At 38.0% G+C, this 26,884-nt stretch overlaps 1 protein-coding gene across 1 annotated transcript in view; it reads left to right on the top strand.

Annotated features, from left to right (window-relative positions):
• Positions 1–26,884, top strand: part of LOC128694125 (rab11 family-interacting protein 1) — a 130,424-nt gene that overhangs the window by 79,963 nt on the left and 23,577 nt on the right. Inside the window, exon 10 of the mRNA XM_070093600.1 lies at positions 23,916–25,757. Within this exon, the coding sequence (XP_069949701.1) occupies positions 23,916–25,757 (1,842 nt within the window). The remainder of the gene's footprint in view (positions 1–23,915; positions 25,758–26,884) is intronic.

The following is a 26,884-nucleotide window of genomic DNA, read 5'->3' on the forward strand; positions in this document are numbered from 1 at the left end:
ATCCCTTTTCCTGTATACATTGCTAAATTTAAAAGGAGAAACATTCGTTTTTCCTTTTGGGCCACCCCGCCCCCGCCTCAGTGGGATACGGCCGGTTTGTTGAAAGAAAAGAAAGAAAGAATGGAGATGAATGGTTTTTGGGACCTGACGAGTTGTTGGATTGTGAGCAGGGTAATATTTTGTGAAGGGATTCAGGGAAACCGGTTAGCTGGACTCTAGTCCTGGAAATGGGAAGTACAATGCCTGCACTTTAAAGGAAGAGTTTAGGATATTGGCAGTTTGGAGGGATGTCTAAACTGTTGTATCTGAGCGCCTCTGCAAAAATAGTGATTATGTATGAGAGAGGTGAAAGTGTTAAATGATGATGAAAGTATTTTCTTTTTAGGGATTTTCTTTCTTTTTGGGTCGCCCTGCCTCGGTGGGGGACGGCCGACTTGTTGAGAAAAAAAATTACAATATATATGTATACAGTAGACTGTCATTAGCACAAGTTTATTTGGCAAGATTTTGGGTATTGCACAATTGAAGAATTGTGGCACAATTTTATGTAACATGTCGTATAATTAATTTAACACGGTTCAGTTTGTGGGAAAGTTTTTTTTTTTTTTTTTTTTTTTTTTTTTTTTTTTTTTTTTTTTTTTTTTTTTTTTTTTTTGCTCAAGAAGTGGCCGCCTTGTTGTGGAGCAACCGGGGAGCCCTCCCGCCATCCCCTGCTACTCCCCGACACCATCCCAGCGTCCGTAATTCATACGTGTCCAGTCTTTCTGTGCTACAAGGCAGCTGTGTTTGTGAATTGTTATATTTTAATTACTATATCTTGTATCTGCTAAGCAATCATGACACCAGTAACCATACCAGTGTTGCTGAAAGTGGCACGAAGAGGTATAAGCACTTAAGTCTTAGAATTAACAAAGAAATTAGACAAGAGATAACCTGTAGCCATAATGAAGTGTTACTTCATACACAGAAAGAGGTAAACATGAGTTTGTGTGACTGACTGACTGACTGACTGACTGAACTGACTGACTGACTGAGTGATTTGACTGACTGAAAGACTTGATTGACTTACTGAATGACTTGACTAACTTACTGAGTGACTTAGTTAGACACTTCAGTACAACCATCGACTTCAGTACCAGAACCTCTACCAGCCACCTCAGCCTAGTTGGGCCACAACATAACTCCACTTTCTTCACGGTCATGCACAAACCCCTGCACCCACAATTTAAGATAAGAAGATGGGAGATGGCCAACAAGTTGGCCATCTCCCACTGAGGCAGGGTGACCCAAAAAGAAAGAAAATCCCCAAAATGAAAATACTTTCATCATCATTCAACACTTTCACCACACTAAAACATAATCACTGCTTTTGCAGAGGCACCCAGATACAACAATTTAGAAGCATATATAAAGATACAATATAAAAAGTGACCTGAAATATAATAAACTCCATATTGAATATAATATCAGGTCCCCAATTATATATCTACCATCTTATTACACATCCCTCCAAACTGCTAATATCCTAAACCCCCTCCTTTAAAGTGCAGGCATTGTACTTCCCATTTCCAGAACTCAAGTCCGGCTATATAAAAATAACCGGTTTCTCTGAATCCCCCTCACTAAATATCACCCTGCTGACACTCCAACAGCTTGTCAGGTCCCAAAAACCATTCATCTCCATTCACTCCTATCTAACGCATTCATGCACACTTGCTGGAAGCCCACACCCCTCGCCCACAAAACTTCCTTTACCCCCTCCCTCCAACCATTTAGAGGACGACCCCTACCCCGCCTTCCTTCCCTACAGATTTATACGCTCGCCATGTCATTCTACTTTGATCCATTCTCTCTAAATGACCAAACCACCTCAACAACCCCTCTTCAGCTCTCTGACTAATACTTTTATTAACTCCACACTTTCTCCTAATTTCCACACTCCGAATTTTCTGCATAACATTTACACCACACATTCCCCTTAGACAGAACATCTCCATTGCCTCCAACCGCCTCCTCGCTGCAGCATTTACAACCCAAGCTTCACACCCATATAAGTGTGTTGATACCACTATACTTTCATACATTCCCTTCTTTGCCTCTATTGATAACGTTTTTTTTTGTCTCCACATACGTATACTTCAATGCACCACTCGCCTTTTTTCCCTCAAGTCTATGGTTAACCTCATCCTTCATAAACCCATCTGCTGACACGTCAACTCCCAAATAGTATCTGAAAACATTCACTTCTTCCATACTCCTTCTCTCCAATGTGATATCCAATTTTTCTTTATCTAAATCATTTGATTCCCTCGTCACCTTACTCTTACCTATGTTCACTTTCAGCTTTCTACCTTTACACACCCTCCCAAACTTGTCCACTAACCTTTGGAACTTTTCTTTAGAATCACCCTTAGGCACAGTATCATCAGCAAAAAGTAACTGTCACCTCCCATTTCGTAACCACCCAGGGAGGTACTACTGTCCTGCCAAACGAGTGTAAAATGAGAGCCTGTAATTGTTTTACATGATGGTAGGATTGCTGGTGTCTTTTGTCTGTCTCATAAACATGCAAGATTGCAGGTACATCTTGCTACTTCTGCTTACACTTAGTTCACACTACACATACATGTACATGTTTGTTTATATACACTCATCTGAGTTTTCTTTGATTTTATCTTAATAGTTCTTGTTCTTACTACTTTTCCTTTTATATCCATGGAGAAGTGGAATAAGAATCTTTCCTCTGTAAGCAATGTGTTTTGTAAAAGTCAACTAAAATGAAGGGAACAGTAGGCTATTAACCCCTTTTCTTGTATAGCCTGCTAAAAAGAAAAGAAAATTGTCAGAGTGGGATGTTTGAATGTGTGTGTGGATGATGTGTGAATGATAAGAAAGAGATGATTGTGGATGTTATGAAGGAGAAGAAGCTGGATGTCCTGGCTTTAAGTGAAACAAAGCTGAAGGGGGTGGGAGAGTTTCAGTGGGGAGAAATAAATGGGATTAGGTAAGGGATTTCGAATAGAGTTAGAGATAAAGAAGGAGTAGCAATAATGTTGAAGGATAAGCTATGGCAGGAAAAGAGGGAGTATATACGTATTTCAAGGATTATGTGGAGTAAAATGAAGGTTGGATGTGAAAAGTGGGTTATAGTAAGCGTATATGCACCTGGAGAAGAGAGAAGTGTAGAGGAAAGAGAGATTTTGGGAAATGTTGAGTGAATGTGTGGGGAGTTTTGAACCAAGTGTGAGAGTACTTGTGGTTGGGGATTTCAATGCTAAAGTGAGTAAAAATGTTGTGAAGGGAGTAGTATGTAAATTTAGGGTGCCAGGGGTAAATGAAAATGGGGAGCCTTTAATTGAGCTATGTGTAGAAAGAGGTTTGGTAATAAGTAATACATATTTTATGAAAAAGAGGATAAATATACAAAATACAATATAGCACATGATGAAAGTAGTTTGTTAGATTATGTATTGGTGGATAAAAGGTTGATGGATAGGCTCCAGGATGTACATGTTTATAGAGGAGCAACTGATATATCGGATCATTATTTAGTTGTAGCTACAGTTAGAGTAAGAGGTAGATGGGACAAGAGGAGAATGGCAACAAGAAGTAAGAGAGAGGCGAAAGTGTATAAACTAAGGGAGGAGGAAGTTCGGGTGAGATATAAGCAAATATTGGCAGAAAGGTGGGCTAGTGCAAGTACGAGTAGTGGGGGGGGGGGTGAAGAGGGTTGGAATAGTTTTAAAAATGCAGTATTAGAATGTGGGGCAGAAGTTTGTGGTTATAGGATGGTGGGTGCAGGAGGAAAGAGGAGTGATTGGTGGAATGATGAGGTAAAGGGTGTGATGAAAAAGAAAAAGGTAGCTTAGGAAAGGTTTTTATAAAGCAGAAGTGTTATAAAAAGAGCAAAGTATATGGAGAGTAAAAGAAATGTAAAGAGAGTGTAAAAGGAGAGTAGATGATAGAGTGGGAGAGGCACTGTCAAGAAATTTTGTTGAAAATAAGAAAAAATTTTGAAGTGAGTTAAACAAATTAAGAAAGCCTAGGGAATGAATGGATTTGTCAGTTAAAAACAGAGTAGGGGAGTTAGTAGATGGGGAGATGGAGGTATTGGGTAGATGGCGGGAATATTTTGAGGAACTTTTAAATGTCGACGAAGAAAGGGAGACTATAATTTCATGAAGAAGAGCAGGATGCGAGTGTGGGAGTGGTGCGTGAGGCATTACGTAGAATGAAAGAGGGTAAAGCTGCTGGAACTGACGGGATCATGACAGCAATATTAAAAGCAGGGGGGATATAGTGTTAGTGGTTGGTATTTTTGTTTAATAAATGTATGAAAGAGGGGAAGGTACCTAGGGATTGGCAGGGAGAATGTATAGTTCCTTTATATAAAGGGAAGGGGGACAAAAGAGATTGTAAAAATTATAGAGGAATTAGTTTACTGAGTATACTAGGAAAAGTGTTCGGTAGGGTTATTGAAAGAATTAAAGGTAAGACAGAATGTAGGATTGCGGATGAGCAAGGAGGTTTTAGAGTGGGTAGGGGATGTGTAGATCAAATGTTTACATTGAAGCATATATGTGAACAGTATTTAACCCTTTTACTGTCACAAGCCCCTTTCTGAAATTCATTCTGTCACAAAATTTTTGGGAAAAAAAAAAAAATTTTTTTCTTATGAAATGATAGAGAATCTTTTCCCGATGGTAATGATGCCAAAAGTACGAAATTTGGTTGAAAACTCACAGAATTACGCTCCCGCCAAGTTAGCGGTCTCGGCAACATATACTCATCGGTGATTTCGCCGACTTTGAGCCCTGTTTTTGGCCAATTCCGTTGTTCCAGGTGACCAAACTTGTAGATATTTCTTTGGAACCCCATGTTTTTTCTATCAGTTGAGTACAAGAAACCGCCCATTTACCGATTTGAACGACCCAATAAAGTGGTCAGAAATTGGCAATTTGGCCAATTTCATGCAAATTAAAAAAGATGCCAATTTCAAAATAGGCTCCAGAATGAACAATGTAGACATTCTTGGCACTAAAATAACATATCCTCTGTTCATTAGTCATGTCTCTAGGCCCCTCTTATATTACTATTGCTTTCTATTCTGATTTTTTATTCATACAAAAAATGCAAAATTTACTGTTATGCAAACTATTGCATTATTGTAAAAATAGTATAAATAATATCAGTGCACTAGTGAAAGAATATTAGACTCCCCAGTTGACGTGTATTGGACGTGTGGTGTGATTTGCTTACTCTTGAACATTGGTAAAAATCCAACATTTCCGCTACTTTGAGCTCAATTTCAAGGTCGTTTTCATCGTGAAACTAATCAAAATCATCTCTATTTCTGCAATATGGTTTCCATTTTATCACGTGAGACCATGAAAACGAGAGTACAATGATAAGTACTATACGAAAATACACCTCAAAGTCGGCATTTTAATAAAAAAAAATGGTCAGTTTTTTTTTCCTCATTATGCACTGTGTGTTGCAGGATTTTTTTACGTGGTGCACACTGACCACACAGACCCATTCTCTCGCATCTGGGCCTACCAGCTTTCTCCTGCTTGATTTGAAGCTGCTAGAATTATTGAGCATATATAAGTCTGAAACACTGGCTCGTGAGACCTACACCTACCATCCGACTTACGACCTGCTCGACTTACGACCTGCTCGACTTACGACCTGCTCGACTTACGACCTGCTCGACTTACGACCACTCGACTTACGACCGTGTTTTTTATGCCAAATTTCTGGGAAATAAACAACTATTTGTGTTGTACACAGTGTTTATCCTAAACCTTACAGTATAAAATACAGTACTAACAGCATAAAAAGTAAAGTAAAACATGAAATACCAAAATAAAACAATAAAATAGTCATTACAAAAATGTTTTGTTGATATTCAGTAGTAAAGTTCGACTTACGACCATTTCGACTTACGACCGGTTTCTCGGAACCGAACTCAGTTGTAAGTCAGATGGTAGGTGTATATATACTACCAAAACAGTTGAAGGGTTAAATAAAGGTAGAGAAGTTTTCATTGCATTTATGGATTTAGAAAAGGCATATGATAGTGAATAGGGGAGGAATGTGGCAGATGTTGCAAGTATGTATATGGAATAGGTAGTAAGTTACTAAATGCTGTAAAGAGTTTTTATGAGGATAGTGAGGCTCAGGTTAGGGTGTGTAGAAGAGAGGAAGACTACTTCCCGGTAAAAGTAGGCCTTACACAGGGATGTGTAATGTCACCATGGTTGTTTAATATATTTATAGATGGGGTTGTAAAAGAAGTAAATGCTAGGGTGTTGGGGAGAGGGGTGGGATTAAATTATGGGGAATCAAATACAAAATGGGAATTAAGTTACTTTTTGCTGACGATACTGTGCTTATGGGAGATTCTAAAGAAAAATTGCAAAGGTAAGTGGACAAGTTTGGGAGTGTGTCAAGGTAGAAAGTTGAAAGTGAACATAGAAAAGAGTAAGGTGATGTGGGTATCAAGATTTAGATAAAGAAAAACTGGATATCAAATTGGAGAGTAGTAGTATAGAAGAGGTGAATGTTTTCATATATTTGGGAGTTGTCAGCAGATGGATTTATGAAGGATGAGGTTAACCATAGAATTGATGAGGGTGAGGTGAGTGGTGCGTTGAGGTATATGTAGAGAGAAAAAACGTTATCTATGGAGGCAAAGAAGGGAATGTTTGAAAGTATAGTGGTACCAACACTCTATGGGTGTGAAGCTTGGGTTGTAAATGCTGCAGCGAAGAGGCGGTTGGAGGCAGTGGAGATGCGTATCCTGTGTAAGGGCTGTGTGTGGTGTAAATATTATGCAGAAAATTCAGAGTGTGGAAATTAGAAGGTGTGGAGTTGTTAATATTAGTCAGAGGGCTGAAGAGGGGTTGTTGAGGTGGTTTGGTCATTTAGAGAGAATGAATCAAAGTAGAATGACTTTTCTTCTTTCAACAAACCGGCCGTATCCCACCAAGGCAGGATGGCCCAAAAAGAAAAACAAAAGTTTCTCTTTTTAAATTTAGTACACAGGAGAAGGGGTTACTAGCCCCTTGCTCCTGGCATTTTAGTTGCCTCTTAAAACACGCATGGCTTACGGAGGGAGAACTCTGTTCCACTTCCACATGGAGATAAGAAATAAACAAGAACAAGAACTAGAAAGAAAATAGAAGAAAACCAAGAGGGGTGTGTATATGTATGCTTGTACATGTATGTGTAGTGTGACCTAAGCGTAAGTAGAAGTAGCAAGACGTTCCTGAAATCTTGCATGTTTACGAGACAGAAGACACCAGCAATCCTACCATCATAAGTAGAATGACATGGAGAGCATATAAATCTGTAGGGAAAGGAAGGCGGGGTAGGGGTCATCTTCGAAAAGGTTGGAGGGAGGGGGTAAAGTAGGTTTTGTGGGCGAGGGGCTTGGTCTTCCAGCAAGCATGCGTGAGGGTGTTTGGAGTAAATGGAGATGAATAATATTTGGGACCTGATGAGCTGTTGGAGTGTGAACAGGGTAATATTTAGTGAAGGGATTCAGAGAAACCTATTATTTTTATATAGCTGCACTTGAGTCCTGGAAATGGGATGTACAATGCCTGCACTTTAAAGGAGGGGTTTGGGATATTGGCAGTTTGGAGGGATATGTTGTGTATCTTTATATGTATATGCTCCTAAACTGTTGTATTCTGAGCACCTCTGCAAAAACAGTGATTATGTACGAGTGAGGTGAAAGTGTTGAATAAAAGTATTTTCGTTTTGGGGATATTCTTTCTTTTTGGGTCACCCTGCCTCGGTGGGAGACAGCCGACTTGTTGAAAAAAAAATATGTATATATAGTATATATACATATATATACATGCATATATGTAGTAGGTTGGTAGACAGCAACCTCCCAGGGAGATACTACCGTCCTGCCAAGTGAGTGTAAAACGAAAGCCTGTAATTGTTTTACATGATGGTAGGATTGCTTGTGTCCATTTTTTGTCCCATAAACATCCAAGGTTTCAGGTATGTCTTGCTACTTCTACTTATACTTAGGTCACACTACACACACATGTACAAGCATATATATATATACACACCCCTCTGGGTTTTCTATTTTCTTACTAGTTCTTGTTCTTGTTTATTTCCTCTTGTCTCCATGGGGAAGTGGAACAGAATTCTTCCTCCGTAAGCCATGCGTGTTGTAAGAGGTGCCTAAAATGCCAGGAGCAAGGGGCTAGTAACCCCTTCTCCTGTATATACACCTACCATCCGACTTACGACCGAGTTCGGTTCCGAGAAACCGGTCGTAAGTCGAACTTTACTTTGGTATTTCATGTTTTACTTTACTTTTTATGCTGTAAGTACTGTATTTTATACTGTAAGGTTTAGGATAAACACTGTGTACAACACAAATAGTTGTTTATTTCCCAGAAATTTGGCATAAAAAACACGGTCGTAAGTCGAGATGTCGTAAGTCGAGCAGGTCGTAAGTCGAGCAGGTCGTAAGTCGGATGGTAAGTGTATTACTAAATGTAAAAGGAGAAACTTTCGTTTTTCCTTTTGGGCCACCCCGCCTCGGTGGGATACGGCCGGTGTGTTGAAAGAAATATATATATATAATATATATATAATATGTATACTATTTATTTATTTTCATATATTCGGACTTGAGTCCTGGAAATGGGAAGTACAATGCCTGCACTTTAAAGAAGGGGTTTGGGATATTGGCAGTTTGGAGGAATATGTTGTGTATCTTTATACGTATATGCTTCTAAACTGTTGTATTCTGAGCACCACTGCAAAAGCAGTGATGATGTGTGAGTGTGGTGAAAGTGTTGTATGATGATGAAAGTATTTTCTTTTTGGGGATTTTCTTTCTTTTTTGAGTCACCCTGCCTCGGTGGGAGACGGCCGACTTGTTGAAAAAAAAAAAAAAAATTAATATATATATATATATATATATATATATATATATATATATACATGTATATATATAATATATAATATACAGTGGTCCCTCGATTATCGATGGCAATCCGTTCCTGGAAGCCGGTCGATTATCGAAATGGTCGATTTACAAATCAATTTTCCCCATAAGAAATAATGTAAATTCAATTAATCCGTTCCTGACACCCAGAAGTATTAAAACAAAAAAAAATTTTTACATGAAATATTCATGTAGTACATAAACAATACAATGGGAAATGATGAATGAAACATTAACAGCATAACACTTACCTTTATTGGAGATTCTTCTTAGTGTATGGGAGACTGGAGGAGGAGGAGGAGAGAGTGGATTGTTTATAATTTGGAAGGGGAATCCCCTTCCAGCAACACCTCAGGTACCATTTGCTTTTCTGGGGTTGCTTCTTTTCTCTGTTTCTTAATGCCACTAGGACCAGCTTGAGAGTCACTGGAGTCCTGTCTCGCAAAATAACTGTGCAGAGAGCTCTGTTTCTGGCGTCTCTTTAAAACTTCCCTAAAATGGGCCAAGACTGTCACTGTACAAGTTGCCGATATGGCTTGCAACATCCTTCTCTGGGTGATGTTTCTCCATAAATCTTTCCATCTTACCCCACATAGTAAAAATCTCCTTAATTTCTGAAGAAGGCACCTTCTTCCATCTCTCTTCCTCCTCCTCTGCAGCAAGATTCTGAGCCGCGATCTGTTGCTCTTCCTGCTGAAGCTCTTGCAGGTCCTCAGTGGTTAGCTCTTCATTGTGGTCCTCCACCAACTCTTCCACATCCTCCAAACTCACATCCAACCCCATGGAACTCCCCAGTGCCACAATAGAGTTCAAAACTGACATAGGCTCATCAGGGTCAGCCCCAAACCCTTCCAAATCCCTCTTGTCAACACAATCTGGCCACAATTTCTTTGGAGCCATGGTAGCTTATTTAGCACTTAAATAACTTGCAAGCACTAAAATAAATGAAATATGAAATATTTCACTGGAGCACGTGAGAGGACCGCCACTAACTGGTAAACAATGGCACACTGGCTGGGAAGGAAGGCTGAGGCGGGTCGAGGCCCGCTTACCTCGTGCATATGCGTCTGGGACGACGGGTCGAGACGGGTCGATAAACGAATTTCGGTCAATTTCCGAGTCAATATTTTGTCGAAAAAAACGGTTGATTTCCGAAATGGTCGACTTTCAGGCCGGTCGATTATTGAGGGACCACTGTATATATATAATATACAGTGGACCCCCGGTTAACGAACTTTTTTCATTCCAGTAGTATGTTCAGGTGCCAGTACTGACCGAATTTTTTCCCATAAGGAATATTGTGAAGTAGATTAGTCCATTTCAGACCCCCAAACATACACGTACAAACGCACTTACATAATTGGTCGCATTTGGAGGTGATCGTTAAGCGGGGGTCCACTGTATATATATAATATATATAATAAAATAAGGGAGGGGGGAAAGACCGAGATTGTATTTACTGATCACTTTTTGTTATTTTGAGTTTAAATATCATACAAAGATGGTTGCCCAGCTCATTCTCACACATGTGACCCCCATGCAAATTTGAAAGTTTCTTGGTGATGCTTGGTCTCTAGACATATCATGACCTTTTCTTTTAATTTGATCACTTCTGATTACTGTAAATGTTTTAGGCTTGCTTAACCTGCTCTAACTCTGCCTTGCCTAACCGTAAATAAACTACAGGGAGTATTTAGAAGTTGAAAGTCGGAACTCCGTAAAACAGTTAACATAGTAAAATGAACATAGATTACATTGTCAGAAAAGAAAGACTACTGGTATAAGTTGTTGGATTATTAATATAAAGAAGAAAAAGAGGGGGTCCCAAGATGCTGCCATAAAAAATACCTGTGTATTTGAAAGAGTGAATGTTGAATCTTTGTTTTCTATTTTTTTCCACAAGCAGTCTCCTACTCAAACAAGGTAGCCCCTCCCTCCCCCCCCCAAACAAACAGAGGAATCACATCCACTGCTACTCAATCGATGTCTTTCCAGAAGCTCACTTGATAATCCGAACTGCAACATCCTCGCGCCTCCTTCAGAGTGTAGGCAACGGTTAGATCGACTCGATTCAGCTAACCAGTAAAATGAACAGTAGGCATGGTTGTGTTAAATTCAGATTCTTTAGTAGAGATGTGTGTTGTCTGGAACTTGATTGGGTGACTTGTTGTCAGATGAGTATCTAGGAGATATGTTGAACCATAGAATCAACAATGTGAGAACAGGTGGTGCATTAAAGCATCTGGGGAAACCGAAAACTTCATCTGTGGAAGCAAAATTGGGAATGTACCAGAGTGTAATAGTAGCAATACTGTTATGCATTTCCCTGAATACCTTCATAAATGTAACCTTACACTCCAACAGTATGTCAGATCATGAAAACCACTTGCATCTACTCGAGCTTCCAGGGTCATGTGAGCCTGTTGGATGCCCGAACACCCTTTACCTATTTTGGGTTATGCTAATGTCTATCACGAAGATAAGATTATAGAAAACATCCTTAGGGTTATTTAAACCACTGCAGTTATTGACCCAGGATAACCTAATGAAGTAAATTAGTGTGATTTATATTTATTGTAGTTCTCCTCCAGTATGTGACACTCAGCAGTCAACTATCTCCTAGTTACCTATTGACTGCTATGTGATTATGGGTATTAATTGTAAGGAGACAGTCATATGATGGTTATATGACCTGAGTCCATAGTGCTTTGGTTGAGTTGATAACTAAAATTCGAAGTGTATCGTCATTTTTAAGAAGTGCTGTGTTGATTGTCTGTTATTATTTATTGTTGCATTGTTTTTTGTAGGTCTGAATCCATACTGGCATGCAAGAGAATATTCAGTTGCAGGTTGCATCTTTAAAGTTTTTTGATAGTATTGTTACTATATTCCTTGGTGGGAATCGGCTGGTGTGATAAAGATTTGATATTGGCCTGTTCTTTGTATCAGAGGAAACTGTTATTTTCATTTTGAAAGATCCTGGCTATTTTGAATGTTTCTGGGAAGGTTTGGGATTGACCAGGTGAAGGGCACTGCAGTAAATGTGCAGCTTTCCTGTACATGATATTTGTTTACAGAACCCCCCCCCCTTTTTTTTTTTTTTTACACACCAGTTTTTACAGGCTAAAAACTGTTATTCTACCTCAGCTCATTTCAAAGCCCAGCTTTAGGTATATTGTAAACCAACAGATACCTGACTGAGTTAGAAAAGTTTGTTACATTTAACACTGGCTGTAACATTTTGAGTATATGCATGTTGGGGGAAATGAAAAATGTATGTGTGTTGGGGGGAGGGGGAGATAAATTCAGAGTTTTGCTCTTTATTCATAAAAAAAATTGAACAAGATTCTGAATTCAAAATATAAATTCTGAATATGAAATAAATTAATGTTTATGGAATGAGATCAAAGAGAACGTAGTAAATACTGCAACTATTGGAAAATTTATAACATATACTGCATTGTAAATTAATAACATAAGATGGAACACTGGGAGCATGGTTCTGCTCCTGTAGTATAATCCCTAAGAGTTTAGCCCTCCCCCATAATAATAATCTGCTCCTGTAACTGTAAATGAGTAATCACACTATTTTTGCAGTTTTGCAACTGTGGCTTCTTGTTTGGTGCTAAGCAATTCTTATGATGTTTTCTTGTATCCTGGTGTGGTAGGTAGGAGGTTGGTAGACAGTAACCATCCAAGGAGGTATTACCTTTGTCCATGTGAGTGAATAGAAGCATGTTAAATGTTTCCTACATTGTAAGATTTCTTTGTCTCATGAACACACAAGACAAGACTAAGGCTAGGTGTGAGACCAGGGTGGAAGGAAGGGAAGATAAGTATTCCCAGAACCCTAACATGTATAGCTTGTTTAAGGTTATCACGTCTACTCCCATCAGCCAGTGAGAGCATTTTTAGTCGTCGTCTCAGTTGTATTATTTAGCTTTGGAATCTGTTTTGTAGTCCACATGGTTTTAGACCATGGACATTACACCATTTTCTTTTCCAACATGTTGGCCATCTCCCACCGGGGCAGGTTGACTCGAAAAAAAGAAACACTTTCACCATCATTCACACATAATCACTGTCTTTGCAGAGGTGCCCAGATATGTATTTCTCCATTCATATATCTGATGGCTATTTTAAAGTTTACAAAGAGTTTCTTAGTATTTCATTTAATGTGAGCTTCACAAGGCAAATATTTTGCCTTTAATTACTCCTTCATCCTCCTCCCTTTCTGATGCTTATGTGATTTTATTGATTTTTGTGTAGCCTGTTTTGGATTTCACTTATTTCGATTAAAATTCATGGCAGTTGCAGTAAATGCCATCACCCCTACCATCACCCATCTGTTGCTTCATTTGTTTGATTGAAGTTGTCTTGTAAGGATTTTTGATGGTCAATTTTATTTCTGCTTTGCATAGAATTGTTGAATCATTTACAATATCTTTTAAATCTCCATTGTGGGTTAAGTTGTATAATAGTTTTCCTTGCTAAAAGTGTCTTGAAATTTCAACTTGTTAGCCTATGCCATTGTCTACCTCTTTTTTTATATTATATCTTGCTATATTATTCATATAAATTATAGGTATTATTGGCACAGATACTGATCTTTGTGGGACTCTTTTATGGTATTAGTTTCCCTCATAACTAGCATTTTGTAGCCTTCCTAAAAGCTGTTGTGAAAGCCTCTTAAAAGCATTTTTGAAATCTTAACCCTTTCACTGTCCAGACCCCCTGATCTGAGAATTGCTCACTATCCAAGAATCTCCCCCCCCCCCCCAAAAAAAAAATAAGAAATTATAGAGAATCTTTTTTTCGAAGGTAATGAAACCAGAAGTGCGAAATTTGATGGAAAGCTTACAGAATTATTCTTCACAAATTTAGGAGTCTCGGCTATAATTATGCATCAGCGATTTCACCCATTTTGAGCCCAATTTTCAGCTAATTCCATTGTTCCAGTCTACCAAACTTGTAGGTATTTTGCTACTCTTCATTTTATTCTGTCGATTGCATACAAGAAACTGCCCATTTACCTATTTCAGTTACCAAATAAAGTGATCAGAAATTGGTAATTTGGCCAATTTCACACAAAATTAAAAAATTGCCAGATTAAAAATAGGGTCCAGAATAAACAATGTAGACATTCCTGAAACTAAAAAAAAGTATTTACTCTATTCATTAGTAATGCCCCCAGACCTCTATATTAAGCTTGCTTTCCATTTTGAATTTTTATTCACACAAAAAATGGAAGATTTACTGTTGTGCAGACTACTTCATCATTGTAATAATTGTATCATTGTCAGTGCATTTGTGATTACTTATTAGACCAACCCGTTGGACACTTATTGGACGAGTGACTTAATTTGTTTACTCTGGAATATTGGCAAAAATCGAACGTTTCCGGTACTTTGAGCTCAATTTCAAGCTATTTTCAGTCCTGAAATCAATCAAAATCATCTCTTTTGTTATAATATATCTTCCCTTCTATCAAATGAGACCAAGAAACCATGAATACACTCATGAAAACATACAAACATGCACTGCAAAGTTGTTGTTTTAAACCTAAGAGTCTTCTCCCCCCCCCCATTATGCACTGAGTGCTGCCGTATTTTTTTATATGGTACCCACTTACCACATACGTAGATCCATTCTCTCTTATATAGGCCCAAATTTGCCATTCGCAGCTTATCTGAGCGAGCTATGCTCATGGCATTGTACTATGGCACTGACAGTGACCTCAGAGCCGTTGTACTACGGCACTGAGCAAAAAGGTTAATAAACGCAATCAGCCATTTTTGTTTCTTGAGTTATTTATACGAGTCTCTTAGTGCCTAGAAAGATTTGATTAGAAATGGAAGTTTGACAAAATTTCTGTTATCCAAGTGTGTTGTACACTTTTTTCTAATAGTTTTCCAGTATTTTCTTAACCCTTTCAGGGTTGGTGCCGTACTAGTACGACTTGCACACCAGGGTTGGTGCCGTACGAGTATGCATAAATTCTAGCTCCTTCAAATCAAGCGAGAGAAAGCTGGTAGGCCTACATATGAAAGAATGGGTCTATGTGGTCAGTGTGTGCGGTATAAAAAAAATCCTGCAGCACAGTGCATAAAGAGAAAAAAAAAACTTCGACTGTGTTTTTGGTTTAAAACTGCGACTTTGCAGTGTATTTTCGTATGCTATTTATGGTTTTATTCTAATTTTCCTGGTCTCATTTTATAAAATGGAAGACATTATGGAAATTGAGATGATTTTGATTGGTTTCACAATGAAAAGTACCTTGAAATTGAGCTCAAAGTAGCAAAAATGTTAAATTTTTGCCAAAGTTCAAAGGTAAACAAATTGTGCCACGCGTCCAATACACGTCAACTGGTGATTGTAATATTCTTTCACAAGTGCACTGATGTTATTTATACCATTTTTACGCCATTTCTATACGAATGCAGTAGTCTGCATAACATAAATCTTCCATTTTTTGTGAGAATAAAAATTCAAAGTGGAAAGTAAAAGAAATGTAACAGAGGCCTGGGGACACGAGTAATGAACAGAGGAAATGTTATTTTAGTGCCAGAAATGTCTGTCTTGTTTATTCTGAACCCTGTTTGGAAATTGGCATCTTTTGAAATTTGTGTGAAATTGGCAAAATTACCAATTTCTGACCACACTATTGGATAGTGGAAATCGGTAAATGGGTGGTTTCTTGTACTCATTCGATAGAAAAAATGGAGTTCTAGTGAAATAAGTTTTGTCGACTGGTACATTGGAATTGGCTGAAAATAGGGCTCAAAGTGGGTGAAATCGCCGATGCATAAACATCGTTGAGACCACTAACTTCGCGAGAGCATAACCCCGTAAGTTTTCCATCAAATTTCATACTTTTGGTGTCATTTTGATCGGGAAAAGGTTCTCTATCATATCATTAGTTTTTTTTTTTTTTTCTTTCCCCAAAAAAATTTCCGACGCTGAGAACAAGTTTAGGAGAGGCCCTGTCGACCTGAGGGTTAATGATTGCCAGTGAAAGAGGCTTGTCACTCCACATTTTTTTTTTTTAAGTGTGTGTGTGTGTGTGTGTGTGTGTGTGTGTGTATGTATATATAATATTTTCCATTTTTGTACCAGTTTATCTTGTATTGAAATACCAAAAGGTATCCAGAACAGATATCTTAGTTCTTTTCCACACGTTAGTAGCCATGTCCGCTTTTCTTTTTCCTTGCCTTTCTGTAGTAGTTTTGGTATCATATAAGTTTTATATTTTAGTGATCTCTATTTCAAATAGTTGTGGATTCATGACTGCTTCATCTAATGTGTTCATTTCTGAAATTAAACTTTACAACTTCAGAGATGATGAGCTCCCATAATTTGAGGAAATATTCAGGATATAATTTATTAAGTTATTTTTATTTTTATAAAATAAAAATAGCTTCATAAATTATATCTAGAATATTTCCTCAAATTATGGCAGTTCATCTCTTTCTTTGAATCTTTGTATTTTGTTTTTTCTTTTTTAAATATGAATAAAAGATTTCTTTAAAGATTTTTTTCTTTCTCCCTTATTATATTTGTATATTTAGTTCTGGCTTCTTTGATTTCTGTTAATTCTCTGATTGGCACACTTCATGTATTGGTTCCTGTCATAACTAGATTTATAGATATTGGTACTTGATCCACAAATATCAGTCTCATCCAGGTTGTTAGAATGAAGAAATATTTCCTGGTGACTTCGTAGTACATTTTCTTCTTTAGTTTCCTGCTACAGTATATTCTCATCATTGTTCCTCTTTTTGTTAAAAGTCTGTCCCTGTCTGTACTCTAAGTACAGTGGACCCCCGGTTAACGATATTTTTTCTCTCCAGAAGTATGTTCAGGTGCCAGTACTGACCGAATTTGTTCCCATAAGGAATATTGTGAAGTAGATTAGTCCATTTCAGACCCCCAAACATACACGTACAAACGCACTTACATAAATACACTTACATAATTGGTCGCATTCGGAGGTGATCGTTATGCGGGGGTCCACTGTACTTTTTATCTCATGCATTGAGATTGCATTTTTAATTCTTCCATGTCTTTTAGTCTTTCTTCACAAATCAATCCTTTTAGCTTGGGAATTGTTCTTGGTGCAACTAACTTTTTTTTTTTAGCTTCTTTTTGTGCTTTATTAGTTGTTGGCACCAACCATGCTTGTGCTGTGTACTCTGATGGACCTGATATACATTGTATATAGGGCTGTAAAGACATTTACTGTTGAGGTTTCTAAAGACTGTCCTTAAGCTCACCAATGTACTCACCTCACCTATTTGTACTCACCTATTTGTGGTTGCAGGGGTTGAGTCTTAGCTCCTGGCCCCGCCACTTCACCGGTTGCTACTGGGCCCTCTCTCTCCCCGCTCCATGAGCTTTATCAAACCTCATCTTAAAACTGTGTATGGTTCCTGCCTCCACTATGTCATTTTCTAGGCTATTCCACTGCCTGACAACTCTATGACTGAAGAAATACTTCCTAATATCTCTCTGACTCATTTGTGTCTTCAACTTCCAATTGTGGCCTCTTGTTTCTGTGTCCCCTCCCTGGAACATCCTGTCTTTGTCCACCTTGTCTATTCCACGCAGTATTTTATATGTCGTTATCATGTCTCCCCTGACCCTCCTGTCCTCCAGTGTCGTCAGGCTGATTTCCCTTAATCTTTCTTCATAGGACATTCCCCTTAGCTCTGGAACTAACCTTGTCGCAAACCTTTGTACTGTACTTTGTGTGTGTGTGTGTGTGTGTGTGTGTGTGTGTGTGTGTGTGTGTGTGTACATATTTATATTCTAAATTCTTATTTACTGATTGCTTTACTAGTATTCTTCTGTGTTGTTAATTAATCACTAAAATAAATTTTTGAGGCTCATTAGTTTAGTTGTACTCTCATCCCACTACTCTTTATAAAAATCATGAAAGATCTAATTTTGTCTCAACCTGTCATAATGTTTGAACTGAGTACATTCAGTTTCCAACTTATAGATTCCAAGTTACAAACATCAACACTTACAAATTGGGAACCAGTTATAGCTTTATGATTGCCAGTACATAATATAGGAATTTGTGAAAGCATAATCATTATTTGCACTATTATTTTCTTTAGAAATAGCTAGTTTGTTAGTTGAAACACGAGGAATGTAACCTGTTGAAAAGTTGTGGACTTCCTATGCTTATCATCATCATCATATCATCATATCATCATATCATCATCATATCATCATCATCATATCATATCATCATATCATCATATCATCATCATATCATCATCATATCATCATATCATCATATCATATCATCATCATATCATATCATCATCATATCATCATCATATCATCATCATCATATCATATCATCATATATCATCATCATATCATATCATCATCATATCATATCATCATCATATCATATCATCATCATATCATATCATCATCATATCATATCATCATCATATCATCATATCATCATCATATCATCATCATATATCATCATCATATCATCATATCATCATCATATCATCATCATATCATATCATATCATATCATATCATCATCATATCATCATCATATCATCATATCATCATCATATCATCATCATATCATCATCATATCATCATCATATCATCATCATATCATCATCATATCATCATCATATCATCATATCATCATCATATCATCATCATATCATCATCATATCATCATCATCATCATCATCATCATCATCATCATCATCATCATCATCATCATCATCATCATCATCATCATCATCATCATCATCATCATCATCATCATCATCATCATCATCATCATCATCATCATCATCATCATCATCATCATCATCATCATCATCATCATCATCATCATCATCATCATCATCATCATCATCATCATCATCATCATCATCATCATCATCATCATCATCATCATCATCATCATCATCATCATCATCATCATCATCATCATCATCATACTGGAACGATACACAAATAATCCGCACATAAAAGTGAGCTTACGACGACGTTTCGGTCCGACTTGGACCATTGACAAAGTCACACTAACCAGAGGTGGAGCAGGACGGCTATATATAGGCAGGAAGAGGTGGTAGTAGTACAAGAGTTGTATATAATACCGACAAGATGAAATTAAGACACATGCGCAATACCCGGGCATCCCCATCATAGACGGGGACAACAAAGACAACCAGACGCCGCACATGCGTCTTAATTTCATCAGTAGTTGTAGTAGTAGTAGAAGAGGTAGTGGTAGAAGTGGGAAATAAGGAGGACGAGCCAGTCAGATACAAAGGAAGGGGAGCACTGCAAGAGAGTTAGATTAGCAAGGACAGGAGAGAGAGGAGAGCCCATAGCGACACCGAAGGTTTGAGAATAATATTTCCCTTGGAAGGAAAAGGAGTTAGTCCACACAGGCGGATCAGATCAAGAAAGACATCAGTGGGGATAGGGAGATGAAGAAACCCTTCATGGGCCTTCTCTCTAAGGAAATCAATGACATCATCAAGAGGGACATTGGTGAAGAGGGACTCAACTCTCAAGACTTCATTGAATGGGTTCGCTCTCTCCCAACCTGTAAGATGCTTAGTCTTGAGAGTTGAGTCCCTCTTCACCAGTGTCCCTCTTGATGATGTCCTTGATTTCCTTAGAGAGAAGGCCCATGAAGGGTTTCTTCATCTCCCTATCCCCACTGATGTCTTTCTTGATCTGATCCGCCTGTGTGGACTAACTCCTTTTCCTTCCAAGGGAAATATTATTCTCAAACCTTCGGTGTCGCTATGGGCTCTCCTCTCTCTCCTGTCCTTGCTAATCTTTACATGGAATACTTTGAGACTGTTCTTCCTACCCTCAATGTGCAACCTTCACTCTGGCTCCGCTATGTGGATGACATCTTTGCTCTGTGGCCTCATGACTCCAGTCTCTTCCAACCTTTTCTTGAAGCTCTTAATAATCTTGCCTCTTCCATTAAGTTTAAAGCTGAATGGGAATCTAATTCCTTGCTTCCTTTCCTTGATGTCCATGTCCACCGCTCAGATACAGGTTTTTCCTTTTCCGTTTACCGTAAACCTATGCACAGTGGCATGTACATTCACTACTTTTCCTATCATGCTTCCCCTGTCAAGAAAAGTGTTCTTATCTCCCTCTTTCTCCGTGCCCTCTGCATCTGTGATCCTCAGTTCCTTCCAGCAGAAATTTCCACTCTTCATAATTCATTCTCCCGTCTTGGCTACCCTTCCCATTTCATAGACTCTGCCCCCTCACGTGCTAAACGCAATTTCTTCTCTCCCAAACTCTCTACTCATGAGAACTCTTCTATCCTCTGCCTTCCCTACATTTCCGGTCTTTCTAATCTCAACAATTTTCTCCCTCCCTTAGACATCAAGCTTACCTTCCGCCAGACTAACACTCTTCGCACTAATCTCGTTCATACCTCTCCTCCCTCTACAGATGTTCCTGGTGTCTACTCTATTTCTTGCTCCTCCTGTCCTCTTCAATACTTCGGAGAAACTGGTCGATCTCTTTCTGACAGACTTAGGGAGCACAAAAATAGTGTTAGGCTTGCCGACACTAACAATGCTCTTTTCTGTCACGTCAGAGATCATAGCCATCCTATTGACTGGTCTTCTGCTAAAACTGTCTTCCCTACTTCCAACTCAAACAGTCGCCATCTAGTTGAATCCTCTCTAATACACAACTTTCCTTGTATGAACCTTAGCCCTGGCTTCGTCTCGTAGATGCCTTCCTCTCCCACTACATTGTAAAATGCTCCAAACTTCAGAACACCCGTGACTTAACCTGAATCCTCATTTTTTCTTTTTCTTTTTCTTCTTCCTCTTCCCCTTTCCTCTTTCCTTTTCTCCTCTGGGTTGTCTTTCTCTCTCCTGTCTCGTGTTTCTGTTCCTTCTTCATTTATTTCACCACTTCCCTTTCACGCACCTCTGTGCTCTTGCTCTCCCTCTGTGGGCATCTAGCTCTCTTGCAGTGCTCCCCTTCCTTTGTATTTGACTGGCTCGTCCTCACTACTACTACTACTACTACTACTACTACTACTACTACTACTACTACTACTACTACTACTACTACTACTACTACTACTACTACTACTACTACTACTACTACTACTACTACTACTACTACTACTACTACTACTACTACTACTACTACTACTACTACTACTACTACTACTACTACTACTACTACTACTACTACTACTACTACTACTACTACTACTACTACTACTACTACTACTACTACTACTACTACTACTACTACTACTACTACTACTACTACTACTACTACTACTACTACTACTACTACTACTACTACTACTACTACTACTACTACTACTACTACTACTACTACTACTACTACTACTACTACTACTACTACTACTACTACTACTACTACTACTACCACCACCACCACCACTTCCTGCCTATATATAGCCATCTTTCTCCACCTCTGGTTAGTGTGACTTTGTCAATGGTCCAAGTCGGACCGAAACGTCGTCGTAAGCTTCTCTTTTATGTGCGGGTTATTTGTGTATCATTGTTAATGTAATACAGTGGAACCTCCACTCATGAGTTTAATCCATTCTGTGACCTTGCTTGCATCTGGATTTGCTTGTTTACATAGTCAATTTTCCTCATTTAAATTAATTGAAATGCAACTAATCCGTTCCAGTGAAATTCTGTACTTCAATAATTTCCTTAATATCAACTCTACTGCTTATTTATCTATCACAATCCATCTAATATGATATAATAAACAATATAGATAACATAGAAACCTGATATATACTCTAGAATGAATAGAATGTCATTCATATAGTAGTGTCATTGGCGGATAAGAGTTTCTGGAGACCGGACGAAATACTCTTGAATAATTTCGCTAATATCTATACGGCTTATTTGTCTATCACAGTTCATCTAATATGACATAAACAATATAAATAACATAGAAACCTGATATATACTCTAGAATGAATAAAATGTCATTATGTAACCGGTGGAGGCGGCCACAACCGCTCCCGCTTTGTTGTGGTAAACACTGCCATCTAGTGACGGCTTTTTGAAGTAGTCTATTATAACAATTATTATATAGTACATTATTATACATGTATTATTATACGTATTAATATTATTATGTTATTATATTAGTATATTATTATTATTATTATTTATTATTATTATTATTATTATTATTAAAGCATAAATAATTTGTAATTTTTATTCACACAAAAAATTAGAAGATTTACTGTTATGCAGACTACTGCATTATTGGAATAATTGTATAAATAATGTCAACCCATTCATGACTGCATATTGGAATGGACAGTGACGTCATTTGTTTACTCTTGAACATCGCCAAAGAATCGAACATTTCTGCTACTTTGAGCTCAATTTCAAGGTACTTTTCGTCGTAAACCAATCAAAATCATATCTATTTCTGTAATATATCTTCCATTCTATCAAATGAGACCAAAAAAAAAAAAAAAAAAACGAGAATACGTACAACCATAAAAATCATACGAAAATACCGCTAAGGGAAGGCTAATTGCTGAGAAGAGAATTCCATTATTTATGGTACGATTTCTTTCATTTTTGGTGCACGTTAAGAAGCATCTTTCCATCACATATTGCCCAAGTTTCAATAAGTTAGTCCAACAAACAAATGAGATCCAGTTCCCTAGATCAAGAGCAAGAGCCCCCTCACCATTGTCAAGGAACCTCCCTTGAGGCCTGCTCGCTTATGGAAATTTTGCTTGTGTATGGAAGCAAAAAATCGACTGATCGGCTGCTCGTATTTGGAAAAACTCACACGTGGATGCGCTTGGAAGTAGAGGTTCCACTGTATTATAGTTGTACTTTTGAACTGTATTAATATGGGTAAATTGATGGCATTACATTGATGATTAGCTGAAAGATGTGTATTACAATAGTATTTATGAATGTAGGGATAAGTGTTACTAAAGTTTTAAGTAATTTGTAGTGATGGGTTACTTTAGGCAAAACTTCTAATTAACTGTATTGGAGAAGGTCTTGGTACAGTATGTAGTGTGTAATATTGTCTGTTGGTGTAGGTGTTATTTGGGAGTTAGTGTTGTGCTGGGATTATGAATCGGAATAATTATGGGGGCTACTGTGTTTTGACAAAATCATTGAGTTTCTGTGAAAATTCAGTTACTGTATATACTATCTTGTATTTTCATCCCTTCCTATCTTATTTTTAATAATCTTTTCAAATTGTATGAATTCAAATGGCAGAACTGGATCTCCAATTTAACTGACATTCATTGTACAATGTACATACATACCAATATAAAAAAAATATAAAAAAAATTAATTACATATATACGTATTAATAAATGAAATTTAATTAAATATTGGTGCAAGTTTTGATAATGTAAAATGTAGATTACTCTACAGCAGTGATTCGTTGCCAATTTGTCAACTACTTATTAGTTGTTTTAGGGTCACCCTGCTCACAACTCTCTCCTCACTGCAATGAGCCTCAGTCTGATGTTTGAAAAACACTGTTCTGTAGCATATCTGTAGTGCTTTCATAGTTCATCTTGTATCCTCAATGATCAGGAAGTGTTTGTGAATTAGACAACTCTGTATGTTTACTTCTCTTAGTTAGCACCCAGGCTAATTGTTTTTTTGACTACAGTATTTTCATAATTGGAAGTGTTGTATATTTTGCACATCATTGCATTTTTTATCTTTGTGCAGTAATGTAGGCATTTGTAGCCATATGTAGCCTGTATATTACCACTGTAATCAACTAATAACATCATTAGTCTGAAATGTAAGGTATTACTGTACTCAGAAAGGAAAAAGTTAAATAATTTGTTGCATTTCAACTTGGATATAGATTGAAGGGACCTTATTGACTTGCAGGGAATGTTGTGGAAGTGCCCTCAATAGCCCTGGAGTCCCCCATACCAACACCTTCTCCCAAACCCCCCTCCCCACTTGGTAAACATGAAGAGCCCACAACACCAGTAGCGCTCTCCCCTAATTCTCCGCTTACCTTTTCAAACCTCACTCCCATCACCTTAATTATGCATAATGATGGCCATTCATCACCTGAGAGTGCTTCTCCTGACTCTGCTATGACAATGTCACTCACTAGTAGTGTAATGACTAAGGATACTAATTCTTTTGTTAGTTTAGAGTCATCATCTCCTGAACCGGCACCACTGACCAAGAAAATTTACCATGCACCTGTTGCTCTACAGGACACTCTTCCTTTGCCTTCTGAACCTTCACCCCCACACAAGAAAGCTTTCCCTAAACCCATTACAGTGAGGGACCCTCCCTCTCCTGATCCTTTACCCCTGCACAAAGCTTTCTCTGAATCTGTTACAGTGAGGGACTCCTTTACTACTGAGCCTTTACCCCCACATAAAGTTTTCCCTGAACCTATTACAGTGAGGAGCCATCCCACTCATGAGCCTTCACCTTCACAAAAGAAAGTCTTCCCTGAATTTATGGTACAGAACCCTCCCTCTCATGAGCCTTTGCCTTCACAAAAGAAAGTTTTCCCTGAATTTGTGGTACAGAACCCCCCCTCTCCTGAACTTTCACCTTCACATCAACAAGTTTTTCATAACCCTGTTGCAGTGAAAAATCCTACCACTCCTGAACCTTCACCCTTTGAATCTGTTGTTATTCAGGATGCCTCCCCGCCTGAGGCTTCACCCCCACGGAAGAAAGTTTTTCCCCAATCCATTCTTGTAAGACCCTCTCCTGAACCTTCACCCCCACATAAAGAATCTATTCATAATCCTTTTGTAGCATGGGACCCTCCTATTCCTGAGCCTTCACCTGTACAGAGGAAAGTTATTCCTGAGCTCATTACTATACAGGATTCTTCCAATTCTGAGTCATCACTCTTGTGGAAGAAAGATGTCCCTGAACCTGCTGATGTGCAGAAACCTTCCATTCCTCAGCTATCAGCCTCACTCAAGGTCACATTACCTGAGCCTGTTGCTGTAGAAGATAATTCTGTCAAACCTTTAAGATATGCCAGGTCCACTAGTAATAGTGATACAACTACTGCATCATCCTCAGCTTCTGTAAAGCCTGATCAATCACTAACCATTTCCTCTACTAAAACTCACCTCTTAAGTACTTTATCTACACCAAAAGCTCGTGATAGGACAGTCTTTACCTCCTCTCCCATCCTGGAATCCAAGACTCACACAGGATCTGCTTTAGGAGCTTTAGCTTCAGCTTCTGCTAAGATTTCCCTAGTGGATACTGATCTTAGCATTCAGCCTCCTGTCTCATCTAAATCTAAAAAGAATAAACCTGAACTAACTCTTTCTGTATCTAAATCTCCAAGCAGTCACAGTGCCCTAGGTGATGCTGATCTTGGAAGTCAATCTCCTGGCACACTTGAATCTAAAAAGAATAAATTTGAACCAACACTTTCTGTACCTAGAACTCCAAGTAGTCACAATGGGATTGATGTGTCAGTTTCATCAACACCGAGTACTCCCAGTGCTTCTGTATATAGCTTTGGCTCTGGCTTTGTCACACCCTCTACCCCATCCACGCCCAAGGACAGTAGTTCCAATCCCTCCCCTGCCCCAACCTCCCACAATTCTCGGGGGACCCCCGGGCTGGCTGAGCGGCCCAGTGCTGCTGTTGTACGTTCTGGTTCCCTCCATGAGAAGCCCACCACCCAGCCCATCATTGATGAGTGGGAAAGGAAACTGTATGGGAGGAATGCTAGTGAGTAGGAATGATTATTTGACTTTTTTGGCTTTAATAGTACTGTAAATACAACTTTATTTTTATTTGCTTCTTCAACGCATTTCCACAGATAAATTTATAAAATTTACGCAAATCTTTATGAAGTTGATACAATTTTTTGTATATAGATTACACAAAATAAGCATTTATAAAGTTTACAAAAACTTTATAAATTTTGTACAGGTTTGCAAAAAACTTTATAAAGTTTACAGAAACGTTTATAAAAATTACAAAAACATGAACTTTACTAAAAAACATAATTAATGAGAAAGCTTTTACAATGTGGGACTGAGCATTGCAGTGCATGGATGTGCTCCTGACTTGGGTAATTAGTAATGTTATACTGTACCAAGCTTGCATAATGTCTTGTGTGCTTTTTAAGTTTATTGCAAATTATTCTCAAACAACATTTGGTCATTAGATTTTATTTACTGTTTTAAATATACTGGTGAAAAATATAATATGAAAGACTGAGGGAGAGATTGAGAATGAGGGGAATGGAGAGAGAATGGGATGAAAGAGAAAGAATGAGGTGAGAGAGATAATGGGGGGGTGGGTGTGTGTGTGCGTGCGCGTGTGCGCGCGTGTGCGCGCATGCCTGTCTCTGTCTGTCTGTCTGTCTGTGTGTGAGTGAGAGAGAGAGAGACTGTGGTTGCAGGGGTTGAATATATATGTGTGTGTGTGTGTGTGTGCGCATGCATGTGTGTGTCTGTCTGTCTCTGTCTGTCTGTGTGTGTGTCTGTGTGTGAGAGAGAGAGAGAGACTGTGGTTGCAGGGGTTGAATATATGTGTGTGTGTATGTGTGTGTATATATATATATATATATATATATATATATATATATATATATATATATATATATATATATATATATATATATATATATATATATATATATATATATATATATATATATATATATATATATATATATATATATATATATATATATATATATATATATATATATATATATAATTTTTTTTTTTTTAACGTCGGCCGTGTGTGTGTGTTTTTAAGTGCATGTTAATAAGAAATAGGGTAAGTGTGTGCTCATATGATTACCTATTTGTTACTACAGAAACAGAGCTGTGCTCTTGGTGCTT

This window comes from Cherax quadricarinatus, chromosome 43 (assembly GCF_038502225.1).
Source record: "Cherax quadricarinatus isolate ZL_2023a chromosome 43, ASM3850222v1, whole genome shotgun sequence".
Taxonomy (NCBI): domain Eukaryota; kingdom Metazoa; phylum Arthropoda; class Malacostraca; order Decapoda; family Parastacidae; genus Cherax; species Cherax quadricarinatus.